The following is a 21,856-nucleotide window of genomic DNA, read 5'->3' as shown; positions in this document are numbered from 1 at the left end:
TGGAGCCCGCCCTCCAAGCGCCATCAGCCAATCCGCGCGGGGAGAGACCGGCGCCTCTCACTCGTCACCCGCGCGCCAGAAGTAGGTCAGAGGAGGGCGGGCCATCCGGTCACGCTCCGCCACTCGGCGCGGCGGGAAGCGGGACCGCTGGCCAATGGGGGAGCGGGAGGGCGGGGCGGAGCGGCGGGGCGCGCGCGGCCGGCGGCGATGATCGAGCAGCACAAGCGGAAGGTCCCGGGCGGCGGCCCCGGCCCCGGCCCCGGCCCCGCGCCCGCGCCCACCCCCACCCCCGTCGCCGCCCCGGGGGCCGCCCCCGCCCCCGACCTCCCGCTCGTCCCCACAGCGGCCAAACGGCCCCGCCATGACCTGCCCGGGGCGCCGGGCGCCGGCGGCGGCGCGGGGCAACCCCCCCCCGGGGCCCTGCTGCAGGCGGTACGGCGGGCCGGGGGGGAAGGCCTGTGAGGGGATAGCGGGGGGAAAAGGGCCGGGGAAGAGAAGGGGAAAAGGCCCGTGAAGGGATGGCGGGGGGACAAGGCCAGGGAGGGTGAAGGGATGAGGGGAAAAGGCCTATGAGGGGATGGTGAGGTTCGGGGCAGACGTGGAATGCCCGTGAGGGGATGGTGGGGGAAAGAAGGCCTGGGGGGGGTGATGGGGGTGCTGAAGGGGTGAGAGAGAGGCGGCCTGTAAGGGGATGGTGGGTTTGGGGGATGCAGAAAGGCCTGTGAGGGGATGGCGGGGGAAAGAAGGCCTGGGCGGGGGTGAAGAGGCGAGAGGAAAAAAGCCTCTGAGGGGATGGTGGGGCTTGGAGTGTTGGGGCAAAAGGCCCGTGTGGGGATTAGTAGGGGGAAGAAGCCCCGGGGGACAGGGGGTGTGAAAAAGTGGGGGGAGATGGCCCATGAGAACGGGCAGGGTGTCTTGGCACACTGGATATGCCCCCAGGGCTGCCCCTTGTTCCTCTCCATGGCATCACCTCATCCAGCTCCTCCGTTGCCTCCCGCAGGGCCCACCGCGCTGCTCCTCCCTGCAGGCCCCCATCATGCTGCTGTCAGGGCATGAAGGAGAGGTGTATTGCTGCAAGTTCCACCCCAACGGCAACACCCTCGCCTCCGCCGGCTTCGACAGGCTCATCTGTGAGTACCAGGCTGCCCTGGCCCAGCCAGCACTGCGCAGGGCTGGGGCTCATACAATTTCTGTATGTAGAAATGTAGGTAGTCCTGAGCATGAAGTGCTTCACAAAGAGGGGAGGAAGAAGCTTCTTTCAGCTCCTCTGGCAGGTCATTGTTCTGCTGATCCTCAGACGGGACTGGTAACACACTTTGCTGGTCACAGCCCTGTGTTCCCAGGTCCCTCATGCAGGTTACCGTCCGCCTGTGTTGGACTGCAGCAGTCTGCAGAAATGCAACTTTTAATGCTTTGGCTTGCTGAGGTGAAGATTATTACTTTCCTTTAAAAATTCAGTTTGATTTGAAAGCATAAAACAGCTCAAAACAGCTGTCTGTCCTTCTGGGGCTCGTACGATGCTTCTTCATGGCTACACGTCAGCCGAGATTGGAGATGACAGTGGTGACAGTACACAGTTCATTCTGCTGAATTCCCAGAGAATCGCTCCATCCGCAGCCCGGAGGTGTGTCCTGGACTTACCTCTCCCTTTCTTTCTCCCAGTGCTGTGGAATGTCTATGGGGACTGCGATAACTACGCCACCCTGAAGGGACACAGCGGGGCGGTTATGGAGCTGCACTATAACACAGATGGCAGGTAAGTGGCGTGCCGATGGCTTTTGGCCTCAGGCCTGGCTCTTCCTGAAGGAAGGTGCTTTCTCTTGGCCTGAGTCCCTCAGAGCACCTTGGTGCCCCTGCTTGGTCCACGTACGGCGAATGCTTGTGGTGTGGCTTTCCCAGATGAGAGTGGTGCCTGCTTGAGATTAAGAAAAAGGATCTGGAGTCACCCGTGACCCATCAGAGCCCTTGATTTCAATCTTGAGGAACAGCAGAAAGTTAGTCTCAGTCATCTGGGGGGCACTGGGGAGGGAAAGAAACCAAGTGAGATATTTGTTAATATAAAAGGCCATTCCACTATTGTATCTGAGCTGTTGCCACTGAGCTTTCCTTCCTGTGTTCATCCCAGATACTGTTTGAGGAGGCAGAAAACGAATTTATATGTATCTAGAAATGGGGTTTAATGGGAGTGCCTCCAGTGTAGCTGCCCCACTGTCAGTCAGCCTGTTCCGAAACGCCAGCTTTGTCTCGGTATATGGGGAGATTCTTCTCCCACTGATTATTTCCAGTTTTGATCACATAACTTAAGAGTAAAAAAGGTGGGAGGGGAGAAATATTGCCAAAATGCTGAACCTCACGGAGATTCTTTTCCACAGCATGCTCTTCTCAGCATCCACAGACAAAACCGTGGCCGTGTGGGATAGTGAGACTGGAGAGAGAGTGAAGAGGCTGAAGGGCCATACATCATTCGTTAACTCCTGTTACCCAGCAAGGAGAGGACCCCAGCTTGTCTGTACAGGCAGCGATGATGGGACAGTGAAGGTCAGTATATTGCATAAAGAGATAGTCTGGAATGAAAGTAAGAGAGGATCTTTGAAAGAATTTTTGGGGTCTTCCGATTTAAGTGGGTTAAATTCAGCCTTTCGTTACCCTTAGAATTTCATTATCTAATAACTTTGATTTCAGAAATAAAAAATTTGGAATAAAATTTGACTGCTGCTATTTTTCTGTACTTCTTTTGGGAGATGAAGAAGATTCATCCGCTCAGTTGTACTTTTTCCACTGAGCTGCATTAACAAAGCACAAGAAAGGCAAGCCGTTAATGGAATCTCACACATTAGCCCCTTCTTCCCTCCCCTGCGCTCCTGTGCTCCAACCACACCAGAATTTTGTTATGTTTTTTATAGAGATCTCCTGAGACCTAAAAGAGGGAATTTCAGGAGAGGGTTCTGAGTCTTTGCCAAGCATCTGTGCAACTTCTTGTAATTTTATCATTAAATGTCTCTATGCAACTTCTACAACTGCCGCGTCTTTTCAGCTGTGGGATATCAGGAAAAAAGCTGCCGTCCAGACGTTTCAGAACACGTACCAGGTCTTGGCTGTGACTTTCAATGACACCAGTGATCAGATCATATCTGGAGGCATCGACAACGACATTAAGGTAGGATGCCTGTTTCCCCATGTGCCTTTCTGACTGCACACGCCTTTTCCATCCCGTCACGTCTCGCATTGGTCAAGGGCAAATGTGGAAGCCTGTTGGTTAATTTTACAGTCACGAGAGCCACGCGGATGTGCTGTGCCTGACCTCGCTGTTGATATAGGGCCAATAAACTCTGAGGGAGTTGCTCTAGGGCTGTTTGCCACGTGACAGCCTGGGCAGCCCTGGCATTCCTGGCCAGGCGTCCCAGCACTGCTGTCACCCGCTGGAGCCGATACGGTATGCTGGCTCTCCTGGCAGCCTGTGCCTGTCGCGGAGGCTCTAGAGCCATATATGAGGTAAACTAAAGAAAATGTGGTGACACATCCGCGCTCTCTGCCCTCTGCTCTAGTTTGCAACTTACTTTATCACCTGCTAGTGTGGAAAGATTTTATTTAAGAGCGAGCTCAGTGTTTCATTCAGCTGGTAACTGAGATTCTCCTGATAGGCGTATGATTCAGTCTGTCTTACTGTCCTTTTAGCCTTGGGCTCCAGCATTACCTAGGCATGGGGAGCATGTGCTTGTCAAGAGAGCCATCGCTAGGTGTAGCACTGACATGAGATCTGTTCCGACTGCCCCTTGAAAGACTGCCCCTCTTCGGGGAAAGAACAGCATGAAATTTGGGGATTTTGGCTCTGTGCCATCAATCAGTGGAATCTGGGAGCTGTGGGAGCTGTAGACAGGTAGAGAGAGATTCCTGCATGTATGAGGCTGCTGACATTTCGCTCCTTGGTGGTTGGACACGGTCAGTAAGGAGTCTTAGAAGGGGCAAATTCCATTTTTCCTTCAGCACAAATACAATTCTAGCCTCATATTTTAGCCATTCAGACTCCACTAACTGAAATTGAAAGCTGATGTCATCAGATGACTGATCACTACCAGCGTGAAATGCTTCAGAAGCAGCAGTTCCAACAGTCTTGGCTGTCTTTTTGTTAAACCACAATGTTGTGTCTGAAAGGTGTGGGACCTTCGCCAGAACAAGCTCACTTACACGATGAGAGGACACGCGGACTCGGTGACAGGCCTCAGTCTCAGTTCGGAAGGCTCCTACCTGCTCTCCAACGCAATGGACAACACAGGTACGTCCTACCTGATGCGAGAGCACAGCTGTGGGGCGCTGCTCTCTCATGCTAGCTTGGCATGGCGTTTAGGAAGGAACAGCTCAAATTGTTTGACGTAGGAAAACAAGAGCCAGACATGGGGATAGGCTGAAGGGACTTTGGCTCCAGAGATAAAGCTTGAATTCTTGTTATGCCGGTGACAGTCACGTCCTTTGCAGGGAGGGAGCAGCTGCATCAGAAGGGTTTGTCACATCTCCCGAAGGGCAGTGAGGACACATGCTATGGCACACGTTATTTGCGCAGACAGTTGAACGCACACTCGGTCTGGCTCTTGTCAGGGCGGTTTGGCTGTTTCCCGGCAGCAGGGAATGACAGCACAGTTTCCAAACTGCCTGTCTCCTGCGTGGAGGTGCTCAGCGAAGCTGATCTGATTAGAAGCGCGATCAGGGAGTGTGTTAGAATAAAGCAAATGCTCATATAAGGAGATGGTGGCTCGTTTGTGTAATAGTTGTTTTGGATTTTTCCCCTCGCGTTGGCAGTGGTCTTGGTGTAATTATAAATTTCTGCATTTGACCCTTCATATCAAAGCTTTCTGTGGGGGAAAGCTGCTGGTTTCCTTTTGCTTCTGAGGAAAGCTAAGTATAAAGAGAAGGAGCATGACCAGGTCTGCTCATTAGCAGCGTGTCTTAGGAAAAGAAAGGTTTCCAGAAGCTGACCTTGCCCCCGTGCCTCTGCCATCTTCAGCTAATTACTGTGAGCTCTCTGTTGCAGTTCGCATCTGGGATGTGCGACCGTTTGCCCCTAAAGAGAGATGTGTAAAGATTTTCCAGGGGAACGTACATAATTTTGAAAAGGTGAGTGGACTGCAGGCTAAAACATGATTGTTTGTAAAATGCTGCTGCTGTTAACTTTTCTGTAAATTGTTTTTTAAGTTCAAGTTTAAACCAGAAAGGCTTTAATAAGAATTCAAAGAAAGATTAATGCACGAAGTGGGATTCCAATTAAAGCCACAGTAACAAGATTTCTTTGCTCGGTTCAGCTATAATTAGCTGTAAATTAAGTATTTTCTACATTTACTATCTACTTTGTGTAAAATAACAAGGCACTGGATGTTTCCAGCAATGAAATAAAAACTGTAATTACCATCTTCACTTCTGAAGGAAGATCATTAAAGTGGTGCTCATGATATTTAAAGTCTCATGGCGATTTTAATTCAAGTAGAAGGGGAAAACTAAATCTTTCTTTGGAAATAGATCTGTGGACTTTTCTTTTTTTCATTTTAGAATCTCCTGAGGTGCTCTTGGTCCCCGGATGGGAGTAAAATCGCAGGGGGATCCGCCGACAGGTGAGCTGCCACTGCGTTTCTCTGTTACCATCAATCCCAAACCATTTTGCAAGCACTCCTGAAATGAGTTGGATCATGTCTAAAATGAAGCCTCAGAGTTGTGCGTAGAGGTGTGAAGACCCGAACAACCCCCTTCATTCTCTGCCCTGATTACAATAGCGATGTCTTTATACTGTGACAGTGGAGGAGCACCATATAGTTGTAAAATCTTATTATTATTGTCAAAAGCTGAGTAGAGATCTACATTATTGCTTATGTTCAACCGCAGGATCCAACACTAGGACCAGCAGGTGACAGGAGCGTGGTTGTTGGTGGACTAGGACCCTGCAGTCATATCAGCAGATGCTTGTGAGAGTCTCTGAGAAGCAGGGAGTCTGGGGAAGTGCGTGTAGTGAGGGGTTATACTGATAAGGACCACAAATACCGGTTAAATTGCTGCGTGGCAGCTTGCAGGAGGCACCAGTGGTGTTCCAGGGGTCATTCTTGTGCCTTACTTTAATTAATGAGTAAGAAGAAATAAAGATCTGACTAAATTAGCGCATATTGGACTTTTAAATGAGATATTCTATAAACTAAGGCAACTGAGGAGTAAAACGGGTAGAGGGAGGAAGCCAGCAGAGGGTCCATGCCAGACCCTGAAGGTCACCGTGAAGGATACCAACCTCCGCTGGAGCAGATCCAGACACACTCTCAGTGACATCGAGACAGGAATTCCTGCAGGCTGGAGTCCAGGGCATGGAGCAGTAGTAATCAGCAAATTAATGAGTTTCTGATAGAGGATAGGGAGAACTTTAGCTCTCACCGTCCAGATATAGTGAGGCCAGCTGTCACAGCAAGTGGCTGAGACGTGACCCTCCGGTCCTGCTGGGCAGCACTGGCGGTGGAGGAATGCCTGCGTGTTGGTCTGCCGAGGCTGTGGCTGATCTAGTCAGTGGCAAAGAGTGGCTGGAAGTCGTAGGCCATTAGGTTAGTTCTGCAGATGCTGACATAGCTCTGTGGTCTGACAGCAACTTTGTTGTGACATTCGTGGGGAAGAGCCAGACCCCGGGGCAGGTTAGACAAGGCCACTCAAATCTTTCTGCTGTCTCTGAGCTTTTAATTTTTTTCTTTTGAGGAGTATGTGCTGGGAAAGCAAAGCAAGATCAAACAAATGTTTCATTTGTCTGAGTACAAAAGTGTTCCCCAATGATTACTCTCTCCTTCTGCATTACGTGGAATGTTTGTGTATGTTGGAGGGACAATTACCTGAATATTTTTTTTACCGCTGAGCTCTTCAGGTTATAGTAAAATCAACTACTTAAAGTGCTTGCCTGCTTTGCAATACCAAATTAAAAACAGAACAGTAGAGTGCTTTGAGAAAGCATTCAATACAGCTATTGCCTGCTAGATAAAACAGTTGTCCTTAAAGAAATGCTGCTTTAAGTAACATTCACGACTTAAGTTGCGGGTTTGCATTTTTCCCTTTCATGTGTTTAAAGAAAATAAGTCAAAGAATAGCACCAGCCTAAAAAATGAACGCTCCTGACAAAGCAGGTCTGCCCTGTGTTGGTATCCAGTGTCCTCTCTATCTAGCCAGCAAGTGTTATAAATAATTCAGTGCTTTTTTGGGGGGAAAAGAAGCTCAGATCTATTTCTACTAAAAGACGGGCTAATTGTACAAGCAAATGTTGTTGTTCATACGGTCTGCAAAGCCCTGACAAACAGAAAAGAACAGGTGAAGCTGAGGAACCCGCTGTTGGTAGCGTTGCATAAACCTGAAACAGTGTGGCCTTGGTGTTCAGAGCTTGGGCTGCGTGTGGGGCTGATGAAAGGGCTGTTGACCCCCAGCATGTTTGAATTTGTGCAGGTGAGACATGGGGATGCACAGTGGCATTCGCAGTGACCTTCCTTTGGAGGACTGTAATGCAGTAGGTTGATTTTTACATGTGTTTTATGGGCCCTCACCCTCTGCAGTCCCCTGTAAATAGCCATAGTGATGCCTCTGGGGCATGTAGGCAGCAGAGCTGCCCTCACGCTTCCCTTTTCTGACCCATCAGATTTTGTTTTAGCTGCCAGTCACCTCCCTGCAGAGTAAAACGAGAAGGCAGAGTGAGTGTAGTCCAGAACTGGCAGCTAGCCTGAGTGTTTTTGCGGAGCTGTGAACCTCATAACAAATGCCATTTCATGTGGCAAGGCCATTGTGTTCGAAAGGGAAGGATGCGGCGTCCCTGCGCAGGTGGGGTGCAGCATTGCCTTGACTGCATTGTAGGGTGTCGCTCAGGGCTCTTCTTGTTTTGATATGTTAAAAAATCCCAGTCGCTCCCGCGGGTGCTCACGGTAACTGGGGTCAAAGCATCGCTCTGCTTCCCAGCGGAGCTTGTGTGCAGCCACCCCACCGTGCAGGCAGCAGTCGACACCCGTGGGGGACAACCAGTGATCTCGGCTACAGTGTGGTTTATAGCAAGGCACCGTTTCCCCCACTTTCTGAGATCTTTTATGAGAGTTATCTGAAAGCTCGTCTGTGCCTGGTGCCAGCAGCGTCTCTCTGACCTCCTGCTTGAAGGATCCCAGTGGCTTCTGGCCCTTCAGCCAAGGTGCGGTGCTCAGGCAGGACCCGGCAGCGGTGGGGGCCCGCGGGAAGGCCTGCAGGAGGCTAATCAAAGGGCTTGGCGCAATCTGATAATAAAAGCTGGGAGGTGGATTATGACTTTAATGGCACAGCAGGAAGAAATCCGTATATAAGGCTGTTGGCTGTGAGGGATTACACTGTCGCAGGGGCTGGGCGAGGACCTGGGCTACTCCTCGCTGCTTGCCAGCCAGCCCAAACCAAGGGTGACCACCGGGCGTGCAGGCAGGTATTTGCAAGGGTGAGAACCCCATTCCCAACACTAATTTTCTCCCTTAGCCCACTGTGTTGGGGCTGTATTGAAGGTCTCTACGGCCTCACGGTTTCAAATCTGTCTCCAAATCCCGTTTCACGAGAGGTGAAACGGGGCTACTGTGCTATGAGGCTTTTGACACCGAATTGACATGTGAGCTCCTACCTGCTAAAACTGCTGCTCTTCTGGATTGGGCAGTGCAGCATTTTGCTCCTGAGAGGCTCCTTGTTTATCCTCACTGGGAGCTGCATCTGTTTCAGCCCGGGCGGTGAACCGCTGCAGGAATAAGCCGTTGGTGTGGGGGGCAGCTGCTTTTCCTTCTCAAATGCCTGCGCTCATAATGACTCTCTTGTAGGTTTGTCTACGTGTGGGACACCACATCCAGAAGGATTTTGTACAAGCTGCCAGGTCACGCCGGGTCGGTGAACGAATTGGCTTTCCATCCGGAGGAACCCATCAGTAAGTCCTCCCCACCTCAAGTCAGCCGGGGAAATAGTTTCAGGGCTGTCTGAACTGCCAATCCTGTGGAAAACAGCCCCAAAACTGCCTGTGACCTGGAGCCCCAAGTATCAGAGACAAATGTAGGGGTAGCAGACTCCTGCCTGCTGCTCTCCCACAGACGGGAGTTGGGCTGGGTGTACCCTGGGGTCCTGGGCTGAGCGCAGGGGCTCTGCTGTGTCCTGCCCAGGCGGAGACCTGGGTGGGGGCACCTGTATAGCAGCAGGGTGGCTGGTGGTCCGGGCTGCTGGTCACCTGTGGGTGGCCATGAGCCGTGGCTTGGCTGCCGCTGCTTAGGGCTCGTCCAGACTTCCCAAGGGCTATGTAAAAAAGATTTGGGGGTACCTTGGTTTGGACACCAGGGATATAACCATACATTTAGTGGTCAGATGAGGACAGTGACCACCTGGGAGCATGTCTCCAGCCTGGGATCTCTTATGCAAAGTAGGAAGCAAAGGCAGCTCTTTGTGCAGCAGGTTTTGTCCCCATTCTAGAGGTGTCCAGCACGTGGCACCACGTATCAGTGCTGGGTGAGACAATGCTTGTGGTGGTGTTTTTCAGAATGTTTTTAACCACCGTGCATCAGCTGAGACCAGATTTCATATCAGTTCCTTGGCGCGGTGTGCGGCCCAGGCAGGACCGCAGGGTGCTGTTTGTTTCTATGGAAACACTTGCACCATCGGCCAGGTCACCGCATTGCTCCAGCCAAAAATTGACAAGAGTCAACCCCGAAGTGAAGCCAAGAGCTCAGTTGCGCCGAGGGTGACAGTCTCTGCAGCAGGGCAGTGAGTTATGGGTTTGTTCCTTGGTTATTCATTGCCCTGTCTTCAGATCGGAGCCTGTGCTGGAAGAGCAGCGCGATCTCTCCTCTCTGGTTTGGAGCGGATCGTTTGCAATTGTATCTGCTGAGCTCCTCTTTGTGAATCAATCACTCAGCTTAAAATAAAAATTAAAAACCTATCCGGGCGTTGCATGCGAGTTATGCAATTGATTTCTATTAACATCTGGGAATGTTAATCTTGTAAATTGCTGCACCCGCTCCGCAATACTCATCTGCACGGGAGTGTGCATGGGGAGGCAAAATGCAGCAAGATAACAGACACCAGTCTGCACCTTCATTTAGAAATCCCCCAAATCTCTCCTGGGCTTCATTGAAACCATTGGCAGTGTCAAGAGCAGCGTTTCTGGGTCGTCATTTTGATGCTTGTGTCTGCCCGGAGAGCCTTTTCTGAGTTACGGTGGTTCGTTGGCTTGTTGTAGTTGGGTGCCAGCTGCATTTTGCCTGTTCTGATAAAATAATGTGGTCCCGGCGAGGCTTTCCTGGCCAGCCTGTGCCCTCTAGCGGCACGCGGTCCCGACGGCAGTGCCCGGTTTGCAATCTGAACGCCGTTTGCGATGGAGGTAACACTTCAGGATGCTTGAGAGTGTTAACAGCGTGTTTATACACCTCTCTTTACCATTTTAATGCGTAGACATTACAGGCAGTACGCCGTTATGCCTGTCTTGGGACAGGGGAATGGCAGCCACGACGCGCAGCGTGTGATGAGGTGTCGGAGTAGTAATTCCGTGAAGTGTTTTTGGGCAGCACATGAAATTTGGCTTTCTACATCACTTACAGCAAGCGAAATGAGTAGTTCAATTCAAATGATGTGTCGTTAGTGGAGGTCTCAAACTGTCGCGGTTAATTTTCGTATTCCTCCCTTTTTCCCCCCCCCTCTCTCTCTCCCACAGTACTCTCCGCATCCAGCGACAAAAGACTGTATATGGGGGAGATCCAGTGAAGCCGACGAGGCGACGGTGGGATTCGTGCCCTCGCAGTCTTTGGTTTACAGAAGTCGGATTGACTTTCTTCTCACTGGTGCCAGCCCGCCCCCCCCTCGCCCTTGTAGCAGTGGGAAAATGTTGAAGCAGCTTGACGAGACAAGCTGCCCTCTCGCAGGCTGCGGTGTCTGCGTGGTCTTGCTGTACAGCTTTTTTCCACCACGCCCCCCCCCCCTTCTTCGGGGAGGAAGGAAAACTTAGAATTGAAAAGATTTTAATTTTGGCTGTACCACCGACTAGTATACCCTTACCCAGATCACTTGAAATTGGTAAAATCTGTTTAAATTCCACATGTGGCTTGTATATTCCCTGTCGAGTTTTCTCTTGTTGTTTTTTTTTATACGGTCAAAACTGAAATAGATAGCTTTTTACAAGAACTGTGTGGATGGGATTTATTGTTCTGTTTTACTTCTCTATCATACAATCCTAAATCAAGGCCCTCCCTCGTATATAACCCGGGGAAACCATAGACCTTAACTTCAGAAGAGCAGCTTTATTTTTTATTCATGGCAATAAAAATGACCACACTTGAAATAATTATTGGGCTATTGCTGAATCCTATTTTCATGGTTTTGAGTAAAATCCAGCCTCCTGCTGTAAATAAATGTAAAGGGAGTGAGTCTTCTGTGACGGGCACAGTGTATTCGGTGCTCGGCAGTGGGGGAACCGGCCGGGCTGCGTGTCCCCTCTCCCGAAGCAGGCTGGCAGGAGGGTGGTACGAGCTGGTGGCAGATCCTCGGGCGGGTTAGATCTGTCCCTCATAGACCCGTGTCCGACTGCTGGGACAGCACAAGGGTGCCCGCACCCTGCCTCAGCTTCAGGGGGGCGGTTTATGGGGCTGCTTCTGCCAAATCTTGCCCTGTACCTGCTGCGTGGCTGACATGCTTGCTGCGCTCCTGCAGAAGGGAATGCTCTGCCCTGACTTTTTTAGCCAAGGCTGAAACTGCCCTCGAGCCCTTGACTCGGTGCTGAGCTTCAGCTGGTCTTTGTGGGAACACACAAGGGGGCTTCCCCACGCCACAGCTCGTTGTCTGATGTCAATTATCTTGCTATGAAGAGTACATGCTGCATGTCTCTCTTGTGTCCATCTCAGCTGTTAGACTTTTCATCCTTTTTTTCCCCCCACCCCGTTTGCTGCCTTGGCTCAGGTTGTATCGGGCGTTTCTCACCTCTCGCTGCCTTTCTGCCCCAAACCAGAGGGCTGCAGTCGAGCTGGGAGGATGGAGTGTGGACATGCGATGCTCCCACCCCAGCGGTGCCGTGCCGTAGGACTGTCCTGCGCAGTCGTGGACAGCGTTTGACCAGGAGGACTCTGCTGCGGCCACCAGGTATTTAAGAGGTGGGAAATGGGTACGGCTTGTGCAGTGACAAGGGAAGAAGCGCAGGGTCCCCTTGAGAGCGTGTCTTGCCCTGCTGTGGGCAGAAGAAAAAAGCTGGAGGATGGCACTCTTGGGGCCAAAACAGCTTTTAAGGAGGCAGGGAGACGTGGCTGTGTTCCCTGGGAGGCAGGGTGATGTCTCCTGGGGTGTGTGGCACTGTCCCCAGTCCTCTTCACCTGAGCCATGTCCTGTCAGCAGATGGCTGCAGGCTGTCTGTATCCCGTGGGGACACGGGACCTCACTCAGCGCAGTGTTCCTCTTGAAGCCCTTGGTGCTGGAGCAGAGCTGGTCTCCGCTCCTCGTTCCTGCATCATCGCAGCCAAAGTGACTTTGGGAGCAGGCAGCTGGGGATGGAGAGCACGGGAAACCATTGATCCCAACTGTGTCTCCTTCGCTGATCCTCGTCATCCGTGGGTGGTGGATTCCAGCCTGAGGTGTGAATGCTCGGACACAGCAGAACTCCGGGTTCAAATCTAGGGAAGATCAGCTTCACCAGAGCGGGTCTAGTCCCAATCTGCTGCCGACATCCACCTCCCATCATTCCGCGACTCCCAGCGGGAATGGCAGGCAGGAGCCCGCAGGAATGGCTGCTGCAGCCCTGGGACTCCACGGTCATCCCTGTCCCACTGCCCTCAACATCCGTCTGTCCCCACGGGGGGACCCGGGCACAGCTGGAGCCAGGCGTCGGGGAGGTGATGGTGCAGACACAGGAAGACCCGTCGCCGGATCACGGTGAATGGATGTATCTGAACGCAAACAAATCACCCTTCAGCTGAACAGGCGGGCGGAGAGAGCTGGAAGCAGGGGGAAGATTTATTTTTAACTCTGCAGAGTATTAAATAACGTGCCCTGAAACGCATGTAAATGACAGCTGGGACTCCAGCCGGGAATGCCGTGGGTTGGGATGGACCTCCCCGGAGCCACCAACATGGGAGCCCTGCGCCTGAGGACCGACACCGTGCCTCTGTCCCCTCGCCGAGAGCTGGCGGGCAAGGAGGGTGCTGGCACACCTTTTTTTTAGTGCTTAATTAGACATTGTTGTAATCCCTGAGGGTTTATGTTTTCATTTGAATATATGCCCAAGCATCAGAGGGAAGACTCTTGGGGCTGAGCCAGCGGTGCCAGGATGATAACCCTGCGGTTTCCCAATCTTGCTCGTTTAAAAGAAGAAAAGACGGTTCTGTTTCCCAACCCAGGAATCTGTAGGGAAGCAGGGAGGGCTCTGCCTTGGGTCCTGGAGGGTTTTGTTGGGCAGCGGTTGCTGTGCCTGGGGGTCCCACAGAGCCTGTGAGTCCCATGCAGGATGCTCAGCATCAGGCAGTGGGGGCTGGATGGATCCGCAGCCCACCCAGGGGCGAGTAGGTGCCACCCCCTCTGCCCTCAGACACCCCTCCAGCGCGTCAGCGTGGGTGTCTGTGGAGCCGTGACCCAGATCAGGGAAATGATCCGGATTAACACTAAATCCCCTGTTCCCGAGGGAGTGACTGGGGCAGGCGGCTGGTTTGCTTTGAGGGCATCTCCCCACTGCATGCACCATGGCCAGCTGAGCACCAGCAAACTCGCTGCAGCAGTGGCTTCCTGGGCAGGTCCTTGTGCCCATCCCAGCACTGCGAGCGAAATCTCCGTTCCCCAGCACATCCCCAACTTGTGGATCAAATCAGCATCCGATGCCAACAGGGGGTGAGGAGGGAGACTTGGGCAGTCACAGCTCGGAGTTGCCACTGCCAATTACTGTTGGCAATTAGGGCTGGATCGATGCCCACCTGTGTTGGTGACAGATCAGACCACGTGCTGATGTCCCAGCCCCTGGGAAGAGCCCGAAAGTTGATTTAGGAGAAGCACCTACCTGCTGCTAAGGGGACACGGGTTCAGTGGATCCTAACTATGGCCCCAGTGTGACAAAATGTGGATTTAATGTAATTTCCTGGTGGGGGGTTACTCAGCTGAGCAGGTCTAATGCTCCACAGGGCCCAGCACAGGCTTAGGGTGCTGCACCTGGGGAGGAATAACCCCCCTGCACCAGGACAGGTTGGGGGTGACCTGCTGGAGAGCAGCGCTGTGGAAAGAGACCTGGGAGTCCTGGTGGACAGCAGGGTGACCATGAGCCAGCGATGGGCCCTTGAGGCCAAGAAGGCCAATGGCATCCTGGGGTGCATCAAGAAGAGTGTGGCCAGCAGGTGGAGGGAGGTCATCCTCCCCCTCTGCTCTGCCCTGGGGAGGCCACACCTGGAGTGCTGGGTCCAGTTCTGGGCTCCCCGGGTCACGAAGGACAGGGAACTGCTGGAGAGGGGACAGCAAAGGGCTACCAAGATGCTGAGGGGACTGGAACATCTCTCTGATGAAGAAAGGCTGGGGGATTTGGGTCTCTTCAGTCTGGAAAAAAGATGACTGAGGGGGGATCTTATCAATGCTTCTAAATACTGAAAGGGTGGGTGTCAGGAGGATGGGGCCAGGCTCTTCTCAGTGGTGCCCAGCGACAGGACAAGGGGTAACGGGCACAAACTGGAACATGGGAAGTTCCACCTAAACATGAGGAGGAACTTCTTTGCTGTGAGGGTGTCAGAGCCCTGGCACAGGCTGCCCAGAGAGGTGGTGGAGTCTCCATCTCTGGAGACATTCCAAAGCCTCCTGGAGGCGTTCCTGTGCCACCTGCTGTGGGTGACCCTGCTGTGGCAGGGGGTTGGACGGGATGATCTCCAGAGGTCCCTTCCCACCCTATGATTCTGTGATTCTGTGTGATTCTGTGAGCACGGCCAGCCCCGTGTGCCTTCCCCATGGCTTGGCTGGCCCCTGAGCTTGCTGCTGGGAGACTTGGGCACCGCCGTGGGGCTGGCACCCACCGTGGGAGGGACAGGACTGCTGGTGGAGCTGGCTGGCACCAAATTAGGGCAAATCCTGGCTGTGCAAAGCGAGGAGTGCAAGGCTGTGCCCCGCGCGTACAGACATGTACACGTATGCATAGAATCATAGACTGTGTTGGGTCGGAAGGGACCTCTAAAGGCCATCTAGTCCAACCCCCTGCAGTCAGCAGGGACATCTGTAACTAGAGCAGGTTGCTCAGAGCCTCATCCAGCCTGGCCTTGAATGTCTCCAGGGATGGGGCCTCCACCCCCTCTCTGGGCAACCTGGGCCAGTGTCTCACCACCCTCAGTGGAAAGAACTTCTTCCCAATGGCTGATCTAACCCTGCCCTGCTCTAGTTTAAACCATTGCCCCTCGTCCTGTCGCTCCATGCCCTTGCAAACAGCCCCTCCCCAGCTTTCCTGGAGCCCCTTTAGGGACTGGAAGGGGCTGGAAGGTCTCCCCGGAGCCTTCTCTTCTCCAGGCTGAACCCCCCCAGCTCTCTCAGCCTGTCCTCCCAGCAGAGGGGCTCCAGCCCTCCAATCATCCTCATGGCCCTCCTCTGGCCCTGCTCCAACAGCTCCGTGTCCTTCTTGTGCCGAGGGCTCCAGAGCTGGACGCAGCACGCTGAACGCACACTCGTGCATACACACATCCACATTCGTGCACGTACAAGTTCACACGTGCACACACAAAAGCACTCCCGTGCACACAGCGACGCGCACGCAGGTGCAAACACGCACCTACACACGCATGTGCACAGGCGCACACACGTACCCACGCGCCCCAGACTCTGCCAGGGCCAGCACCGCCACCGGGCCCTGGGGCCAGGGCGATGCCCTGGGGGGGGTTTGGGACCGGGCAGCCCCGGGGCCGCTTGTCCCTCGGTTCCCGGGCCAGCGTGGGCCCCTCTTGGCTCACGTCCCGCATGGGAGCCGTGCCAGCTCCGGGGCATGGCAGCAGCAAAGCGTTACAGGCGTAATCCCAGCGCAGAGAAAATTGTTTTCTTAAACAGGTTTATTCCTCCAAGGGAGGTATCTGCTTGAGAGATTTCCACTATAAATTAAATCTGTCCCAGGATCCAGATAAACACTTAGAAAAATGACTTTTCTACCCGCTCTCTAGATTCAGCTTCATTCCAGCACTTCTCTTCCCCCTGCCTCGTATCGACTGCCCTTGTTTTCACCACACGTTACACTCGGTCCCTTCCGACCCCTTTGGTGACACAATGGGCTCTTTGCAAGGGCACGTAGCGATGGGACGAGGGGCAATGGTTTGAACTAGAGCAGGGCAGGTTTAGGTTAGACATCTTTCCTCGGTGGAAAGAGACCTGGTGGACAACAGGGTGACCATGAGCCAGCGATGGGCCCTTGAGGCCAAGAAGGCCAATGGCATCCTGGGGTGCATCAAGAAGAGTGTGGCCAGCAGGTGGAGGGAGGTCATCCTCCCCCTCTGCTCTGCCCTGGGGAGGCCACACCTGGAGTGCTGGGTCCAGTTCTGGGCTCTCCGGGTCAAGAAGGACAGGGAACTGCTGGAGAGGGGACAGCAAAGGGCTGCCAAGATGCTGAGGGGACTGGAACATCTCTCTTATGAGGAAAGGCCGAGGGATTTGGGTCTCTTCAGTCTGGAAAAAAGACGGCTGAGGGGGGATCTCATCAACACTTATAAATACTGAAAGGGTGGGTGTCAGGAGGATGGGGCCAGGCTCTTCTCAGTGGTGCCCAGCGACAGGACAAGGGGTAACGGGCACAAACTGGAACATGGGAAGTTCCATCCCAACATGGGGAGGAACTTCTTTGCTGTGAGGGTGGCAGAGCCCTGGCACAGGCTGCCCAGAGAGGTGGTGGAGTCTCCGTCTCTGGAGACATTCCAAAGCCTCCTGGAGGCGTTCCTGTGCCACCTGCTGTGGGTGACCCTGCTCTGGCAGGGGGTTGGACGGGATGATCTCCAGAGGGCCCTGCCAACCCTATGATTCTATGATTCTATGATAAGGAAGAAGTTCTTTCCACTGAGGCTGGTGAGACACTGGCCCAGGTTGCCCAGAGAGGGGGTGGAGGCCCCATCCCTGGAGACATTCAAGGCCAGGCTGGATGAGGCTCTGAGCAACCTGCTCTAGTTACAGATGTCCCTGCTGACTGCAGGGGGTTGGACTAGGTGGCCTTTTGAGGTCCCTTCCGACCCAACACATTCTGTGATTCTGTGACTCCAATGGTCAGTGCAGAGCAGATTCTCTCTGTCATTCCTTAGTTCTTACCGTTCTCCTGCCCCATCGTGGGTCCTTCACAGGCCACAGTCCCTCTGGGGGTGTCCTTGCTCACATGGGTCCTCCACAGGCTGCAGTCGCTCAGAGCATCCCTCTTCCATCAGGAGCGCCTCCTTCCGTGAAGCCATCTTCAGCTGCCCCCAGCAATATCGCAATATCCCGTTCCACGTCCCTCCTTTTTCTCCAAGCCTACCTCTTACCTCCTCCAGGCTCTTTTTTTGTGTCTCGTCTCAGTTGTACTTCTCAGTTCTCTTGCAATAGAGCTGCTCTGGGGGGGGCTGCCCGCTGCTTTCAGTGGGGACGGGGGGGTGGGCAGTGACCCCTTGTCCTGCATGGCTGGCCCTGCCCCCATCCTGCTCCTTGACCCATGGGCAATACCACCATCGGCAAGTGATCCCAGCTGGAGACGGCCGCGGTACCCAGAGCACCCCAACGTGGTGCAACGGGTCGGATCCTGCACCGGGTGCTGGTGATTCCTGTGCTGGGCACGATGGGGACATCACCGGGGGGGCCCGGCTCAGCCACCCCGGCCCTGCCGCCCCCTCTGATTACCTCCCTGTCCTTCCTCCAGCGCTTTTCCCACCTTTCCCCACTGCCGCTCGGAGGCTTCTAATGAATTTTGATAGTTACAATAAGCAAGTGATAATTTCTAAAAGAATGGAAAACAATTATTTGCTCTGTTGGGGGATTAGATGATATTTAGTCTCTATTTAATGGAAAACTAATTAAATTACATGAGCAAGTGAATAGAAATTTTTTGTTAATTATGAATTTTGCGAGCTACAAAGGCTAAATGATGATGGATTCTGTAATCTGCCGCGCTTTTCGCTAGACACCGAGATAAGATGACAACTGAGGAAGAATGGCGTGAATGCATTTTAATTTCTATATCGATTCAATAACAGCCGGCTGAACAGCGATCCATTAACGGGGTTCCGCAGGAGCTGACGTTGATTGGCAGGCTGATGGCTAATTACGTTAAAATCAGGGAAAGGTTGGTTAAATGGATGTGTGTTTGCTGCTGGAGGTGGTTGGGGAAGTCGCTTTGGTTGGGTTTGTGCCGTTGTGGCGCTTCCCTTGGTCCCTGCGGGGCTGGGCGGGTGGAGGATGCTCTGCCTGGGGTGACACGAGGTGCCCCTCGGGGTCAGGGGGGTTTGTGGCTGTCCCCAGGCGAAGCGAGGAGCAATGGGGTCAGGTCAAGGCCGGCAGCAGAGGGGCTGGGTGTGGGCTGCTGGCCCCAGCACGAGCCTGACACCCAGATCTGGGCTCCCCATCCCAGAGATCGTCCCTCATCCCAGGGACGGAGCATCCCTGAGCCCAGGGCTGGGGCGTCCTTGTCCCCAGGGCTGGGGCATCCCTGAGCCAAGGGATGGAGCATCCCTGGTCTGAGGGCTGACCCCAGGGCTGGGGTGTCCTTGACCTCAGGGATGGAGCATCCCTGGACCCAGGGATGGAACATCCGTAACCCCAGGGTTGGGGAATCCCTGGGCAGAGTATTCCTGACCCCAAGTCTGGAACATCCCTGACCCTGAGGCTGGAGCATCCCTGAGCCCAAGGATGGAGCAACCCTGAGCCCAAGGCTGGAGAATCCTTGACCCCAAGGATGAAGCATCCCTGACCCTTGGACCGGGATGTCCCTGTCCCCAGGCTGCTCCATCCCAGCACAGCCCAGAGGAGCCGTGTCCATCCCCACTGGCTGCCCCATCACAAGGTGCCGGGTTGCACCTTGTCACCTCGTCCCTCCCACTTACAGGGCTGCTTTGCCACTCATTAATTAGGAGCTCATTAACATAAAACCCAGAGAACCTTCAGCCCTCAAGCAGTGAAGGTGTGCGCATCCTGGCTCTGCAGCCAAAATCCAGCCTCCCATCAGCCTCTGCAGGGATTTAGCCCGAGCCAAGCGCAAACCCCGTCCCCATTAAGAGGAATTACCCAATGTGCTTCATTACACGCGACCTGTGCTGATGATTTGCATGTATTTACCCCGCACTGATTTACATAATGCATCGGAATAAATGTCTTTTCCCCGTCACCATAACCCAGATAGATGGGGCCCTTTCGAAGATTTCTTTGCCAATAAACACGCCAAAAATCATCGTTTTGTCTTGTTCTGACAACTCAGTGTCATTAATTACTGCTTGAGTGGGTGAAAGATGCTCCGGAGCCCCCTTGGCTTTGTCTCGGCAGCAGCTCCCGTGGGCTGGCATGTCCCCGCCGGCCTCTCCCGGGACATCCCTGCGCTGAGATTCGGTGCTTTGGTATAAATTCACCTCCAAAAATCACACTCCGAATCATGGCCAAGCCCGGACAATGGTTTAAGCCCCAAAGAAGGAAAAAAAAAAATCAACCCCAAGAGCCCAGGAGGAAAAGACGGAGGAAAAAAAACCCAACCCCAATGTCAGGGCTTGGGGCGGCAGAACTGTGATGGTCTTTGGGTGTTTTCCGTTAACCTAAAACCTCCTTTTTTTCCCTGGTTTTGCCTTTTTTAAGGCAGGAAAGAGCATTCCCAACCCTGCAGCAGCTTTGCGCCTGATTCTTCCCCCAAATAACTATTTGCTGGCTGCTTTGGGAGCAGCGTCGCTGATGCTTATCCCGGGGGAAAAATGTATTTTATTTTTTGCCTCTGTTTGGAAATATTAAATAATTCCGGTGTCGGATACAAGTGCCCCAAGGCCCGGTGTCCCAGCAGGTACCCAGCTCTGCACGGCGCATCGGGAAGGGAAGGAGGAATTGCCAGCGGTGTGATTTCTTTCTGCTCCAGGTTTTTTTCTGGGGGGGAAAAAAGGAAAAAAATTAAAATCCCACAATCAATCCCCGTGTTGGTTTTTTTTGAGCAAAAAATAGACATTTCTGGGTAAAAATATCAGTTTAGTGAAAAAGAGATAATTTTCACGTGGTCTGTTTATAGCCCTGGCAGAGAGATCTCTCTCTGGCACACAGATCTATGTATTTTTTTACTTAAAACATCCCTTTCTGGTGGAAGGAGATGATTTTGGGTACGTGGGGAAGCGATCCCACCTGGCTCCTCCTGCCCTGGGGATGGAAGGCTTGGCTGGGCCGGACTCATGGATTTATTCATGGATCCCCATTTATTCATGGATCCCCATGAATAAATACCGTGCCCCCGCTTTTATTTCCTCCTAATATTTCCTCCATCATTTTGGTCATCTGGGTCTTTTTCTTGCCAAAAATATAATAACAAAAGCCACGTGTTGTGGGGTCTGGAGGGTGGCGGGTACGAGCGCAGTGAAAGGCAGAATGTTGGGCTCGTTTCCCACCCGCTGGCAAATGAAGTTATCTCCTCGCCTTCTAAGGAGGCGCTTTGACACACTATGCTGACCTTTTTTTTAATCTAAAATTGATTCCTCGTGAAACTCCACCTGGTCGAGAGCCAGGCAGGGTCTCGGCGCCATTGTATGGGTTTTCACGATTTTACACGGGGGCGTTTTGCCTTTCTCTGGTATTTTTCGGAGCTGATGGGGAGGGTTGAGCTGAGCAGATTTGCATGGCCAACAAAATGCTCTGGGGGGCAGTTGGATCCTCATCTTTTTTTGACCCATGGAGTGAAACCGGTCTCTCTGCTCCGGGTTTCTGCTGTGCTTAAATCCAAGAGGAGCCCACAAGCTTGATCCTGGAGATGGGGCTGGTTCCTCCCCACAGATAACCCCTAGGAGCCGGGGACACTTGGGATGAGGGTAATGGGACCTTTCTCAGGCTCTTGGTGAGGACCTGGAGATGATGGAGCCAGGAGCACTGGGGGTGATGGAGTCAAGGCCACAGTGGAGGTGTCACAGGGGAGGGAGGTCCATGGGTGGGATTCTCGGCAGCCTGCATGGTGAGGCATGGGTGAGACTGAGACATGGGTCACTGAGACGGCGTGGGATAAATGCCGAGGTCCCCATGTTTCAAACACCCTCTGGCTCGGTCTGGGTTCAACCACCTCTCCCAGGACCCCAGGTTAAGAGCACGGTGAACCCACTGCTTTTTTGCAGCATGGTTTTTGCATTCATGGAAGGCAAGTGTTTTCTGAAAAGCCTCCCAAAACACTCCTGGGAGCACAGAAAGAGTTGAGAGGGAGAGGAATTCCCACCATGGAGGATGAAGGAAAAGCTCCAGGTGTGGGAGGTGCTGTAGGCTGGTCCTGGCAGTGCAGGGGGATGTGTGAGCCCTTGCAAGCTTGGATGGGCCAGGTTAGACCACGGCCAGACAGACACTTGCACACAAACGCATCTGTAAGGTCGCAGCCCCTTGGATGCCGTGCAGAGCTGCTCTGATGCTTAAGGGTGTTGTGGGGCTGGTTTAGGAGATGCTTCCTTATAAAAATCAGGGCAGAGGATTAAGAACTCATGGAACTGAAAAGCAGCAAATTGTTCCCAAGTCCTTCTGCTGGATGGCATTTCAGGAGGTTTCTGAAGCAGTGGAAAAGCAGCATCCCGGTTATTCCTTGGCAGATGTGCGCTCCGCAATCCCTCGGAAGGTGCGCTGTGAAAAAAAGAACAAAGGCGAGCCGGGTGGGTGGCGGTTTGGGGCCGTACCCTGCCAGCTCTGCCTGCACCCACCTCCTTGCCCAGACCTGCTGGGTTTGAGCCTGCGAGCC

The 21,856-nt window shown here is 53.3% G+C and overlaps 1 protein-coding gene across 1 annotated transcript; it reads left to right on the top strand.

The window, feature by feature from the left end:
• Nucleotides 1-154: 154 nt before the first annotated feature.
• Nucleotides 155-11,067, top strand: SNRNP40 (small nuclear ribonucleoprotein U5 subunit 40). The gene is given in 11 exon segments (XM_074563178.1): nucleotides 155-196; nucleotides 199-432; nucleotides 1,001-1,130; nucleotides 1,663-1,756; nucleotides 2,373-2,538; nucleotides 3,035-3,157; nucleotides 4,153-4,273; nucleotides 5,027-5,109; nucleotides 5,539-5,600; nucleotides 8,814-8,917; nucleotides 10,688-11,067. Coding segments are annotated over 11 exon segments (1,209 nt in total). The 3' UTR covers nucleotides 10,738-11,067.
• Nucleotides 11,068-21,856: the final 10,789 nt, after the last annotated feature.

The sequence above is a fragment of the Larus michahellis genome, chromosome 19, assembly GCF_964199755.1.
Source record: "Larus michahellis chromosome 19, bLarMic1.1, whole genome shotgun sequence".
NCBI lineage: Eukaryota > Metazoa > Chordata > Aves > Charadriiformes > Laridae > Larus > Larus michahellis.
This window is presented reverse-complemented; position numbering and strand designations above follow the sequence as displayed.